This window comes from Botryllus schlosseri, chromosome 5, assembly GCF_051294905.1.
Source record: "Botryllus schlosseri isolate E-star chromosome 5, Bs_hap1, whole genome shotgun sequence".
In the NCBI taxonomy this organism is placed as follows: domain Eukaryota; kingdom Metazoa; phylum Chordata; class Ascidiacea; order Stolidobranchia; family Styelidae; genus Botryllus; species Botryllus schlosseri.
The window spans coordinates 18,116,827-18,132,480 of NC_137240.1; the positions used below are offsets into that span (position 1 = coordinate 18,116,827).

The window sequence follows — 15,654 nt, forward strand, 5'->3', positions numbered from 1 at the left end:
TGATCCGCAACGCTTTGATGTCATATCAGCCTAATTCAAACACCTTGCAGCCAAGGTGGAGATGCACCGTATCACCACACAATAATAAACTTCATTCGATATCCTACATTTCACTGTGATGGAATAATTTAGTATTTTTGTATTGTGGGTCTTTTAAAACTAAGATTTTTCATATGCAGCTCGCACATGAACTAAGTCCACCCCTTCTCTAGAATTACGCTGCATCTCAGTTTGATAGATATACCAGAATGAATGTCCTATACGTGATCGTAAACGACTAACGTATTCCAAATATCCATAAACCCATATTTTCATGCTCAACAACACCAAAATCTGTCAGCGGATACCGTTATCCTGAATGTTCGGTCGCGAAGTCCAGTAAACTACCACTCCGAAAAGCGCCAATATCGCAATAACGAGAAAGGCCACCACGTAGAAAAGAACTTTGACTTTGGAATTAATCTTGGAGATATCTAGAAAACAAAATGTGAATAAATTTTATTCAAGAAGTGATGCAGCGGTACAACCACAGATATTTGAATGATATTTCGCTGTACGTATTATATTTCCAACGTAACCTATCGCTTTTGAATTGGCGTTTTCGCTTCTGTGAATATCCAGTTTTGGGTCTATTTTTTATATAAAACTATAATCTCTCCAAAAACTTTTCTTATCTTCTATCGTAATTGGGTGTCAATGTTAGCGACTTAATCCTTATTATATAAGCACAACATCGCTGTCGGATGGCTATAATGTGGCCTATCCCTATACTCTACATTTGCTATTGTGTGATATTATTGAATGGAGGTATTTCTCACTAAAAATCCCAACACATTGAAGAAATGTACTTGGTAGTACACGTATTTTTCATCTACTCGGAATTGCTTCACAAAATTAGACATCCACAACATAGAATGACTCGTGCGTAGGCTGCTAACTGTTCGTTGATATTGTTAAATGCTACAGTATTTGAACAGGGAAAGGTTATGAATGACGAATGAAATTTAATTTTCAAAATTATGGGATAAATCGTTAATCTACCACCTTGGCGTAAACTAAGGCTAGGCCGCACTCAGAGTTTATCGCGACACAATTTATCAACGCAGCATAGATCCTGTAGTGGGCAAATTGAGTATTGGTAATTACAATTTGAGAATGTAGGTACAGTTAATCTGCGAAATCAAATCAACGCTGACCATCGTCACACCATCTCGCAGTGTTAGTACACACAATCAAACTTATACAGGGTGGTGTGATCGTGGTCTACGTCAATCACGAATCGATAGTTTTCTTCCGGATTACCTTAGATTTTCCATTTATTCAAAGACCCTCCTTGTCACTATGTTTCTACATGGTAAATATTGATTAGGTCGACAGACTTCAGAGCAATTTTTTTGTAAGGGCGCCACTATAAATGTTCGAGAACGCCCGGAGATACTGTAGCAGAATTATTCCAAGATCAATAAGGCTACATCACACCAGAGTTGGATCAATTGTAATTTGTAATTGAGCTGAATGCAATTTATTACATTTTTTTCATGTAATTGTAATTGTAATTGTAATTGATGGATTTCTATTTTGTGTAATTGTAATTGTAATTGTAATTTGATCAAAATGTTGCTCAATTACAATCTCAATTACTTTTTCATTGAAACCTGACAATCACAACAGAAAATAAACAATTAATCAATCATTTATTCGTCGCACCAGTGAAAATACGGTACGAACTAGGATGGCGACGAGGGGCCTTAGGGCCTTAGTAAACAATCACCACATGTAATAATTAGCCTATTTACATCGGTGTTCTATTCGTGCTGCGTTCTAACTAGATAATTCAGCCACGCTAAACTGTTTCCCATACTTCAGTAGCAACAAAAAACTTTGTGAATTACCATATAGGCTAAACCAGTGGTTCTCAAACTGGGCGCGTGCCCCCTTGGGCGGCGTGAAAGCATCTGGACGGAGCATGGCGCTCCAGTGAACTGAAATCTTTCCCGCGCTTGGCCCGATTAACCTCCGTTTCATGGTTATTGCTCGGTGTATAGTCTGAATTTCGTATTGGAGAATTCTCTCATCAACGGTCATAACATTCCATACCATCAAACTATATGCAAGGATTGCTAACTTTTTGGTTTCATTGTGTGCTATGACGAAAAGGGGAGCACGAAATATTCACTGTCACAAAGGAGGACGTGTCTAAAAAAATTCGAGAACCAGTGGGCTGAGCTAAATCTTAATATTTCAAAAATAAATGAACAGCAAATAAACTCTTCTGAAACCTGTGCTGAACCATTTCCAACACCACGGTCAATTTTTTTTAAATCTCAGACCAGTTCCGAGGCTTGTTGCAACAATAGCAAAAAAAATTCAAGTTTCCAACCAAGGCTTCATCAAACTTGATCACGCATTTGTAGAAATGTTAACCCAATCTTACTTCCAATCTTGGCCAAATTTAGTGGGACCAGAAACTTTTCGCACCATAATGTTCATCAAATGCAATCTAACAGTTTCCGAGCAAGTGAAAATGGAGATGCAAACCAAAATATTGTAATTCTTAGTTATCAGGAGCTTTCTTTTTTGCATTTATTTTAATTTTACGCACCTTATCGGTATCATCCTTATCGCTGACGACTTACCAATTACATTTCGTTATCCTGACTCAGCTATGAGTAGCCTAATCGTTTGATTAAATTTCATTGACTGTCCTATAGCCTATTCGCTGTTAGTCCCTCAAACCTTTGATTCTTAACAGTCGCTTGAAACATTTTTCTGTGCTTGTAGTTTTCAGTACTCAAGATTAGGAATAGTTCGAATACGTTCGAGTTTTTTTTAATTAAAAGGTATTCTACATATCAGGAATGAAACGTGAATAGCTTGACATTGTTGGTAATTATGTCACTACGGTTGTCAGAGAACACCTCTTTATACTGAATCAATTACCTGCTTAAAAGTAATTGCAATTGTAAATTGATATTTTTAGCATTGAGTGATTGTAATTGTAATGTAATTGAAACATGCAAGGAAGTAATTGTAATTGTAATTGTAATTGAATTAAAATATTGTAATTGATCCAACTCTGCATCCCACTATCTTAATTGATATCAAGTAGTGCTAGATGATTTATATAATGTCCGAATGATAAAAACATTGTATCTATGTATCCATGTCGTAAGGAAATCCCATAGTCTGACATTGTAAGAGTTTTACAGGATTTTTCCATTTGATTATATAGGCTATACTCCTATATCCGTGGAAGAGAAACGATGTCAGGTTTCTTCTCGCATTGTAGCATAGATACGTTGTTGAACCCGTCGCTGACTACCTACATGTAGTGTATTTCGCTCTTGATGTTATGTGATTGCGGGTCAAGCTCACCGTAGAGAGCTACTAAATACTCAAGCAAACTTTTGTAACGAAGAAAGTAATTTTTTGAGATTGTCAAGGTGCATGCTCGTTTAGTGCTGATTTTTTATGTTGCCAGCGCAATGCATATAGTGGCCCGCAGTTCAAATGTAATACATTTCAACCAAAGATGCTTTAATGGAGTAAAAATTGTAGTATATGGAAAACATTTCACACTGCAGAACCTACCAAGATTAGTTTGTGATTAATTTCCGAGGTTCACACACAGAACGCGAACGTGAACCTCACGTTCACACCATCCCTAATTACTGCCACACTGGCATCAGAATGACGCCTATAATGTTGATTATGTCGATTCGAATTCTATTTTTGCTTATCCGTCAAAGGACTCACTCCAATGTTCCAAATATAATATTTTGCCAAAAGATTTCAACACTGAGCAGCCCAACATTAGAAATTGAGCGGTCTTCAGTATACTAGCATGTGACGCTTGAATCAGCATTTATTTTCATAACAATTAAATTTATATTTGCAATATTCAAATATAATGGCTTTTGGTTTGATCTATTGAATAGGCAAATGTGTATGTGCTGTACCGAATACACGTCAAAATGCTTCATAGAGAGCTATCATTTTGTTATAGTCATTGACGTATTGTGATGGAGGATACAAGACAAACAGTAATCTCATTTGTATCAGATTGTCACTGAAAATCTACTACTATATAAATATTATTATTGTTATTATCGGCACATTTACAGTGGCGTTCATCGCTTTTTTAAGGCTTCGCGCACCACGACACGAATTTTTGTATGTTCAGATGTCTTTGTATTTCGTAATCTTGTGGAGGACTTTCACTCGTTCTCTCATTCATACCTCAGTCTCTCTCGCTCCCAGGATTCCCCATCGTGATCTTCGCTGCCGACTTTCAGTCTGGACATTTCAATACACTACAGTAGCAGTGATATCAGCGATGAGGAGCTCCAACACGTTGAAGATGGTCAGAACCGGGATTCGAATCCGCTTTCATTGGTTTCGTTATTATTACTATATTTGAAAGGATTCATCTGTGGAAATCGTCCCAAGCAGTCCGGCACATGAATGACGCCTAATGGGGGTTATTATCTTGCATATTGTACGACTGTTAATTCGAATATTATGTTTTTACTCCATCAGATGATCCTCTCCCACATAGTGCTACACGTACCAAATATTGTCATATTAAATTCTTCTGGTCTGATTATGCTAAACTTAAGACATTGCGCACTAAGCACTATGCTGGCATTAGACCTATTGACACTTAGAACTTCCTGCTATACTAAATCCACTAGACGCTTGTAAAACAGTTCTTTTGAAATCTTTGAAATACATTTTACGCAGAATTCATTGAACTTTAAGTGCTATAGTAGTTCGATCTATTGAATGGGAGAATTTTGAGGAGCTGTACCGAATGTGTATCGATTCGTTTTAATAAAGACTGCATTTTGTTATAGTTAGTCATGCATATATTTAGATGCACTTCTACAATTCGATGAAATTTTAGCTACTCAAGTTTATATTGAAATAATATTTGCAATGTGCTTATTTACATGATCTTTTGATAATTACAAGGCGTTAGTCGTATACTATATGAATGCTGTCTGCCAACATGTCTCGGGGTAGGATCAAGTCGACGTGGGGTCCTGCTTGGTAGTAGTAAATAAAGGGATTTCGTATAAGTATGTCGCTGACTTGACACTTGAATATTTTTCACGAGATTTCGATTACATGAAATTTTGATTCGCGCGATATGCCTGCAGTTATCAGTCAATATTATTTATATGAACGACTATAACGTGTGCGTTGTCGATCATATCCTGCCTGATCACTGATGGCAGATGGGTATAAAGTTTGTGGTCGAGCGCGTTCTGCGTTCCTACCACTTGTCTGCAGCGTTTACAAACTACTCTCTTGCCATGCCTGTACCCATACTTGCTGCTTCGGCATTAGTTGTGCTGGTGTTTTACTGCTACGCAATTCGTCTTTGGTGTTTTCAAAAAATACACCTACGTAGATGTCTGTTTTAAACGCCAGCGCGTAAGTCCAATCTGGTCCGCTTATCAAAAAGGTTGCACACCCCTGATATAAACTGACGAAAGCGAATATGTATTGATCTTAATATTTACTTCTGATACTTCGGAAATTGTGAGTTCACGGTGCCAAAATCGGAAATATGGGACGAGTGTGCTTTCTGCGCGACCAGTGTTACTCCATTATACTATTCCACACGAGCCAAACCGAAATGTTTATTAAATTTTACCAGTGAAATCCAGTTCTGTGCCATACTGATTATCAAAATATTACATTGTGACGATTGGAATGTATGTAACAGCAAGTCACAAGTGATCGCTATGTCTGAGGTTCTATCTTGTCAGCGATAGCGGGATTTGCAACCTATTTCACACCTTTTTGAAGTGCTAGTTTGTGAACGCGGTTATTGTTGGTATTGGAATCACCGTGCACGCCGGTTCTGTGACAAACTAATTACCAAAATATTACTTGTTTGTGATTCCTACCTCTGTAACACCAAAACACGAGAGATGGCTATGTCTCATGTGTTATCTTGTGGGCGCTCGTAGGATTTTACAAATATTTCACACGTTTTTGAAGTGTTAGTTTGCGAACGCGGCTATTGCTGGTATTCGAATCGCCGTCTGCGCCGGTTCTGTGGTAAACTAATTACCACGCGAGTGATCCCTAGATTTAGCAAACTATTTCACACCTTTTTTCCTGAAAGTACGACATGCCGCCCGCGGCCTATACCCGAAAGTACGAATCACCGCCTTACCCGAAAGTACGAATCACCGCCGCGCCCATAAGAATAACGATATATTGAAGTCGCATTCACCGTAAACGTTAGGATTAACTCGAATCGGTCATATATAATAATTTGGAATATACACATTATGTAAGGATCGATCACGTGACTATTCACTTGATACATATTCAACAACATGCCGCCGCAGCCTATACCCACGACGTTATTCAAATCATCAACAGTCTATACCTGAAGAGTCACCATGTCGCCGCGCCTATACCTGAAAAGGTAACCACGCCACCACGAGTTTTCACGGCACCATGCCGCCGCAGCCTATACCTGAAAATGTAACCATGTCACCGCACCCATAAGACACAATGGCACCATGCCACCCCCCGCCATAAGACATAAGGGTCACCATGCCACCCCCGGTTTCTCGGCACCATGCCCATAAGCCCCAATGGCGTCATGCGAGCGATCTATACTACTACTTACGAGGTCATCCTACCCGAATATCATCGTCAAATGCCCAAAATACAGCATCTATTCACAGGGTGACCTATTTGTGGGAAACATTGACGAGAATATGCGTAAGGTCACGCTGTTGTTGCTCTATGCAACTCAGTCGATCGGCAACTACTCTCGGTGAAATCCCCGATTGAAAATATTTCTGGAATACAAGAAGCTCTCGAGCATTTCACGCCGCGCACTCGCGCGCAGCACTGTGCAAATAAACATGCTATTGATTGTCCGCAAGAAATCATTGCTAAAACAAAAGGAAAACAAATACAGCCACGGTTGTTTCAAATTCAACCATACCGGCAGGCCATGATCTATGATTGATCGACTTTGCCTAGTTGGTCTTTAGATACACTCTCATGTAGGGGAGATGTGGTGCCGATGGATCACCGGGACCGAAAATACTTTGAAAATTCTCTATGATAATTCCATTATTACACTCCGTGAACTTGTCTACAATTGCATGCTGGCAAAATCTTTCCTCACATAAAAAAAATCGACATGCGCGAGCTATGGGGTCTCTCACAGATGTTTTTTATTTTGGGGGGTGTAAACTAAATTTAGATCGACATATACATTTTTCTTTGAAACCGTCAACACGAACAAACCAGCAATCATTTTTATTGTGAAGTGTAGGGCTTGTACCAGGCTATATAATGGCACCTATTATCTTGTTCAGTACTTTCCTTGAGTGGACTTTTTTCGATTCATGTATAAAATTCGTAGGGTGGGGACCGATGATACAATAGCCAAATCAAGCAAATAATCGAGCATACTAATCATGAAACATATGAAACATGCCTACGTACAGAAAATTTTTATGTAATAATTGCATATGATGTGTTATCGCTATAACGAGGTATTTGGAAGTCACACTGTCGATTTTCGGGCAATATGTATGTACCCTAAAATTTATAAGTCCGAGCCTAAATCGAAACGTGATTTTATGACTACAATTGAGTTAATATTTATTCTATTTTTTGACAGTTGCGACCAAACATTCTTCTTTGGCTTGCTGTAGCTTAGATTATAATACTGAGCAAGAAAAGTAGTCACATCTGAGTTTTTCAGGGTATATGTGTCATAGGTTCCCGGGTCGTGTGTCATTGGACCCACCGGGTGGGGACCGATGACACGTTCGAGCAACAAATTTTGAACGCCCATAAATATTTTTTGAAAAGACGAATATTCATGTATATGTGCGCGATAGGTAGAGCTTGTTTCAAAGTGCTGAGCCAGCAAAAGATCTGCTGTTTTCGGCTGAACATTTCGGGGCCAGCGATAATTTTTTCAATTTTTGATCCATCGGTACCACATCTCCCCTACATTGATTGTAACGCATTGTGACTCGCATTGTTTATTTGCGTTGTCTCAGTGGTTTCCTAAACTGACCAAAACTTGAGCATTGGATAGCAATAATGTATTTTGACGAGGTCTTTTTGATAATTCAAGATGGAAAGCCTCGTTTTGTTTATCTCATTATTTCGGCAAATATCTCATCATTGTGCTAAATCCATTTTATATAAAGATTTCATATTTTTGGCCGATTCCTCGTAAATGAACGTTAATAATTACGATGAGATGACTTCGATTTTCATCACTCACTATTTTCTATCAGGGTTGTAACCAAGTCACAAGGCTCCGAGTCACAAGTCAATCTCACTTTTATATTTTTGACTCGAGTCAAGTCGAGTCATTTTCAATTCCCACCGAGTCAAGTCCGAGTCCAAGTCAGCGAACAGAGGATCGAGTCCGAGTCATGGTATTATGACTCGAGTCCGAGTCCAAGTCATTGTGTTGACTGCTCAGTTTTCAGTTAAAGTCTTCCTAAACCCACTTTTTTAACTCTGTTCGGTGATATTGAATGGTTCGAATTTATAATATATCAATTTTCCTCACTTTTAGCAGTTTCTGGTCGCATTTTCAAGCACCAGTACCAACAAACGAAATCCCAATAGTGTGTTGGCTTCGAAATTACAATGAAAGGTCGGTCTTGGCCGTCTGAATCTCGAGTCAATGACTTGCTTCGAGTCATGCGCAATGACTCGAGTCCAAGTCGAGTCAATTGACAGATTGACTCGAGTCGAGTCGAGTCATTTCCGTATTTTGAGAAAATGACTCGAGTCGAGTCGATTCATCCGAAAATCGTGACTCGAGTCTGACTCGAGTCGAGTCATGACTCGAGTCATTACAACCCTGTTTTCTATAAACACGCAAATGCAGTATTGGTATGGTTCGAGTCATCACTTGACTCGACTCAGCTTTTTCGTATAACTAGATTTGACTCGGCGTTTCAAAAATGAGGATTGACTCGAGACTCGGAGCACTCATCAAGTATAATCGGTGTTGAGTAAATCGCTGTAACTTGTATATTGTAAGGATTGTTGGATTCAATATTGTGCGTTTCACTAAGCCTCCATTATTGTTATAACACAAATCAATTGATCGCAAACGAAGTGAGCAAAGATTACAGCTTATGTTGTCGTAAACTAGGAGTAAAGTAATCTACTAGCTATGTACCCTATTTCTGCTCTATAGATTCTTCACATTGCTCACCCTAACCTACACTAGTGACTGATATAAATCGGACGAACATAGTTCGTACGTTTATATTACGGTGGATGTGGCTTGAATTGCATCTCGTGGATGAGCACTTGCGCAGGTTCGTCCAATTCAACTATCCGAGTGACAATAGCCATAACTGACGCTAAATAGGAAATTCGTGGTTCGAACGAAAGTGACGACTTTTTTTAGTCAACCAACCGCAAAAAATTTATAACATCAATTTTATTCAAATATTCATATAAAGTCACGTCAAATAAGGCTAACCTGGAAACACATGGAATGCCTCTATTGGTGCGGCGACCCGCGGCGCCATCATAAACCAGGAAATTTACCGGCTGGCACTTTTGAGTCCAAGACCCCTGCTTTCGATTGACCGATAATAATCAGAGTGACTATATACAGTTGCTTACGTAATTTTCAGTCTTATGCGTGAGCGATACAATGCCTTTTTGCATATATATTTACCTCTATATTCGTTCCTGATTTACAATGATTGGCGAACAATCTGTGTTTGAAACAGCTAGTAAAATGCAATGGCTTTCAATCATGCCTCGTAATTCAAAAGTCCAACTTGACTTGAATTGTGATTTGACTCGTGACTTGACTTGACTCGAGTCACCTCAACATAATCGACTGACTCGACTTGACTCGAGTCAAAATGTGCAATGACTCGAGATGACCTGTGACTCGAAGGTATAGTGATTTGATCCTAACACTGGCACAATGTACAGAAATGACTGTGACTGTGTTAGCATAGGACGAAACGGCATATTTCTATAGAATCGCTTGAGGTCGCAAGAGAACGTTGCGATGCTTTTGTAAATGCTGTAACTTGCGGGAGCGGGAAGGGGGCAGCCGTTCGGCGCTGGGTCTAACAAAGATATAAATTCTCAATTGATATTTGACTGCTACACTAAGATCGTGGCTAAAAAGATAAACGATAAAACTTCGGACCAAAATGGCCACCGCATGTTGGCGAATACCTTCGATGTTGATATCTCAGGGTGCCGAAATGGTATAGGGACCGACTATAGTCATGTGTCCCGCGGTAGTGGTGTGCGGAAAATAAAGCGTGCGTGATGAAATGACTGTTAAAAGTCGCGTGTGTGTCACAATAAGAGCTATATAGCGTAAGATAGCGTAATGGTGGAGCGACCGGATCTGTAGTTGGTGAGTTCGATTCTCAGCCGGGTCAAGTCAAATACCTGAATAGTCACACTGGTATCCATGGCTTCCTCGCTTGACGCTCAGCATTACCGGATATAGCAAGAAGCGGTGGTGCAAGACTTATACCGGTGTACAACGCTATATCTGTACCTTCCTTGTCCGGCCGCATATGCACATCATGCACTCATCGTATGCATATTCGGTATGCACATACCGTGTGTATGCACAGTACATCATGAGTCGGTGTTTATGCCGCAAAAAACATCAAGGACTAAAATATACTTCTTTGTGCTCCTATTCATATAATTTGGTGTGGTACGTGTGAGTGGTTCGAACATATTTTTGGGCGCCGCGATCTTTACCAGAGTTATTATTGGCATCGGGCCTATATTAGATGCTACCCCGCGAGACCTTGTGGATAGTCTTAATGGAGTGGCATGAGCATGGAATGGCAATGTCCTGAGACCTAATTAGAATTATCGAAGACATCACCTACATCTGCTCCAACGATCAATCTGAACATATTGCCGTAGATGGGGCGGATCCAAGTTGCTCACAAATGAATTTTTAAAAATAAATTCGATAACATAAAACAATTTACTCACAGATTTTAATTCGAATAATTATTAAGATTTTAGTGCGTATAGTGTGCTTGCAGAAACAGATAACCCATGAATCACGTGATACTGGACTTAGTTCCCTACGGATGGAGTGCACTAGGACGGTTCAAAAATAACTTTTTTTCTGGATTCCAGCCATTCACTGATTCAATTGTCAGGTTATCATAAAAACGCTGCATACCAAATTTGGTTCAATTCTAACAAGTATAAGACTCCAGATCCAATTAAAATTTTTAATTTATTAGGGGAAAAAAATTCAAATATTTCTGTAAACCCCATGAAATTGTTGAGTTGTCTTCAAAGATGATGCAAATCAAATTTGCAGTAGAACTAGTAAAACTAGTAGTAAAGTATAGCACTAGAAGTAAAACCAGAGGTGGTCAGTAACGAAGTACTTCTACTTTTTCGAAGTACTCAAGTAGTTTTCTTCTACTTGTGATACTTACTCAAGTAGATCTGATTTTTGGCTACTTCTACTTCTACTTCGTAATATTTTGTGATCTACTTACTTACTTTTCGCTATTTTCAGTTTGTCAAGTAGAAGTAGTTCAATCTTCCAATCAGGAAGATAGTCTGAGGAATTTTGGGGCTGTTTTCATGGATTATCAACATTTAATTTTCATAAAAGTTGGTAAAGCTCAGAATTTTCGTCGCGCTTCGCGCGCAGTGGATACAGCGTGGTCAGTATGATTTCACAAAGTACGAAAGTATCGATGAATATAATTTAGGTAGCGGGTTGGCGTGGTTCCGTTCACAGCACATTGTCGGCCGTCGCCCATATGAAATAATTCATCACAGTATATATGGCTCATCATAACGTTTGAATCTGATGTTTCGCAACCTAGCATATACTTGTCATATATCGTAATCTAGCATGTCCATGGCACGTCCTTACCGGGAAAAGTGGACTCTGACTTTTTTGTTAGTTTTAAAGCTGTTTTAGCATACCACCTTTGAAACTTTCAGGACGATAGGCATGAAATACATATTCCACTTTCAGAAGTAGTATTTATGTTTCACTTTCAATTCCCAGTATCATATACTTTGAGTTATAACTAATATCAGTTCATTTGTATGGATAAAATACATGTTGAAGCATAAAACCAAATGTAGTAATGCCTTTAATTTCCGGAAATAAAGCTACACAATATGGCATTTTTACGGTCCACCGTATTTTTTATCAACGTTTACTAATCGCGCAAAGTGTTTACACCGTATGCTATACAACTTCTCAGTATTTCTCGTCGACTTATCTACGAGCCTTTTAATATGGGGAATGGCGCCATACTATGATATTTTCTGAAACTTGCTGTTCGAGAAAACAGAGGATTAGTGTGGCATTTCCATATCAATACTATCATTTTCATCCAATGATGTGGACGAATGCTTATGCTATCGAAAATTGAATACCTGCTGGTATGCATCAATATGAATCAAGCTCGTCGCCTTTCGCATAGCTCAATTTGCACCTTTTTACAATCCATGTGAACGAATTAGGATCGTTTTCACAACTACCTACTTACTTTAGTACTTTTGAAGTCAGTCAATTCTACTTCTACTTCAAGTAGTTTTAGGTTGCTTATGGAGGAAGTACTTCTACTCGTACTCGAGTAGATTTTTTTCGTCGCTACTTCTACTTCTACTTGAGTAGCTTTTTTGATTACTTTGACCACCTCTGAGTAAAACTAGTAGAAGTGGGGGTATAATGAGTTCTTCGTTGATAATTCTCGGATTATCCGTTCGAGCTCGCCTAAGAGAATGCCCAAGTTTAAACCGAATGTGGCATATGACCATGACCATATGAGAATACATGGATATATAGAGGTGAAACATCACTGCGTTCCCCTACCCATAAAAAGCATTGGCCGTGCTGGTGACATTGTGCATGTTCATTGTTCATCTTAATCCGCACACTTAAACATCTTAAATGGAACATATCGGGGGATTTCAAATTGACTGGGATTGTGGAAATTTGAGATGATTGACTCGACTCGACTCGCTTTGAAAATTTGCATTACTTAACTGGTGACTTGATTTCAAGACTGGTAAAACTATATTTCCTATCATATTTCATACCGAAGAAATGTCTTTATGATATTCGTCTTCTCACTCTCTGTCTGACTAACTGGTAGCAGCCGGATGCTACAATAATGATATGTTATACACCGGAGACAACTTACACAGATTAATATAGATTTTATGCATCTTTAGTTTTGAAAATCAAAGCAGGCTGCATTTCCTCATAGACTATTGCAGACGATTGTGACGACGCGACTCCATACACGCAACTTGATTCACGCTGTAAAAAGAATTCTCCATCAAATTCCGGTCAGTGTTTAGATAATTGTTATTAGAGCTGACCCTGATACGGTAAGATCACTCACCCGCCCCGAAACATTCCAATTTTCCCAATGTGTGATAACCTTTTTCCGATGTGTCACCCATATCACCGAGACGAATTTCGGATACTGGTAATTTAGATTTATCCGTCAAATACCCCTCGTCGGAAGTCATTGGAGCTGAATTTTTATTGCAGTTGCATTTCGTCGACTTATCTTCGCAAATTCCTGTTTTATCAAGAGTCTTTATGAGTACGATCGTAGATATGGAATGATGAATACATTTATAGTCTACTATTCTCATACCCGCTTCGCCACAAGCACAGTATCCAGGTCTTTTCGAAGAAGCACCTCCCCAGTATTTCATTATTTCGCCTTCCCTTGATAACCAGTATCCGTGGGGTTTGCCAATGGAATCGATCAACCTTGCAGACAGGCATCTGAACTGGATAATGAAGACTCTTGTTGTATTCTTTCGAGTCATGTTTACTACCGTATTTTATTAAATCGTGTTCCGTTCTAATTCCGTTATGCTCGTTGACGACTGGAATGAGTTATCTGCATTATAGGTTGTGCGATTGATCTCTTCTATATCGAACAGTTACCGAATTATTAGGGCCCGAGACTGTTACCGAAATAGAACTAGTACCCGTAACTCGGTTTAAACGCGATAACGAACCAGCGGCAATTAAACTAGGGCCTGCTCCTACTACGGAGATATGATGCTGACTAGAGGCGTTATATTTATCGTTGTATACATAATTCGTAAATATGCGAATAAAATTTTTGGAAATATCTGAGATGTTTTGCATACATAATTTGTAGGTATGAGAAGTAAATTTTTGGAATTATTTGAGATCTTTTGTTTCGATATCATAAGAATAAAACAAGCTTCTTGTGCTACCAATACATGTTTAAGATTACCTGTATATCTTAAATCTATTTCCATACCAACTTTTTGTAGATTGACAGATAAATTAGATATAACATTATATGAGAGAGAGAGAGAGAGAGAGTCTTTATTTTTCATCAAACCAAAATACATAACACACGGCAGTGGTGGTGGTACAGAAAATATGCATGCACAGTATTCGGTATTAGATAGGAATGATCGATAAGACCGTGAGGGTCATCTAGTCTGATCACACCAGCATCAAACAGGTACACTTGACTCTAAACAGTCTGGCTGTAAAAAAAGTTACAGTAGTTAAAAAAATAAAATAGAAGAAAAATTAAACGATGGTAGCAAATGATCAATGAAGCAATGTCTGGGCGAGGTAGGGCAACAGTGTTAGTGTAACGATAAGAGGTGATCAAGTAGGGCCCTTTTGAATCTATTATAGGGCAATTCACGGATATGTGGTGGCAATGCATTCCAGATGATAGGTCCCGAGTAGTCGATGGACCTCTTAGTTAAGTTGCTATTGGGTGGGGGTAAGTAGATATTTCCTTTAGACGAGGATCTCGTGTAATGGGAGTGGACATTTTTAGCAGGCATGAAAAAGTCATCAAACACGGGAGGCAAACTATTGGAAAAATATTTGTGAATGACTTTTGATACTTCGAAGCGATATAGGTCGTCAACTTGCAAAATTCGGTGCTTACGGTAGTATATTGTATAGTATATATGGTATATTCATATTGAAATGAACCCGAATATTTGTGGCTGACAGTCCTCAGCAACCAAGGTAGAGAATTGGAAAGAATATTGTGTAACAACAATCGATTCACAAAATATGACGTCACCGGCATGTATCGAGGGAAATTCACAGTCACATGACCTTCATCTTTATATTATACCAGCAATACAGATTACAAAGCCATAGTGAAGCATATTGATTGTACCTTGATGAATTGTTGGCATTCCGTGGAATTGTTCACAATCGCGACAATTTTATCCATACTTATGGAGTACTGAGGTCGATGTGAGTAGCAGGCTTGGCTTTCACAACCGGTCGCATCCTTTTCTGGCATGGAATCGTGCCAGATTTCCGTGACGGCTGAAATATTGAGCGATTGCGATGATGCGCAACAAAAGGTGCTTTGAATCCCAGGGCGGCTAATTGCCCAGTCGAGGGCGGATAGAGGTAATTGACTGAATGATCGCGTGTCGAACATTCGCAGCCTATAGTTGATATAATGCACGCCTGGGCAAAGTGCGGCCCGCGGAGCGATTCTGTGCGGCCCGCCAAAGGTTGCTTGAAATTTAAAATATCAAACCTACTTTTTAGTGTTGCTGAGTGGACTAAAACCATAGGAAGTATAAACTGAGCCGGAAATTCGT

The 15,654-nt window shown here is 39.1% G+C and overlaps 1 protein-coding gene across 5 annotated transcripts in view; it reads right to left on the reverse strand.

Moving 5' to 3' along the window:
• Nucleotides 1-13,207: 13,207 nt before the first annotated feature.
• The window catches only part of LOC145439306 (contactin-associated protein 1-like), a 108,529-nt gene continuing 106,082 nt past the window's right edge, over nt 13,208-15,654 (reverse strand). For 3 of the 5 annotated variants that reach the window (XM_080316812.1, XM_080316806.1, XM_080316808.1), the window contains 4 exons: nt 15,216-15,370; nt 13,677-13,815; nt 13,401-13,598; nt 13,208-13,330 (listed from right to left, as the gene is read on the reverse strand). In XM_080316812.1, the coding sequence (XP_080172938.1) occupies nt 13,408-13,598; nt 13,677-13,815; nt 15,216-15,370 (485 nt within the window). In that variant the 3' untranslated portion in view covers nt 13,208-13,330; nt 13,401-13,407. The remainder of the gene's footprint in view (nt 13,331-13,400; nt 13,599-13,676; nt 13,816-15,215; nt 15,371-15,654) is intronic. The other 2 variants (XM_080316810.1, XM_080316811.1) reach the window with 2 other exon arrangements.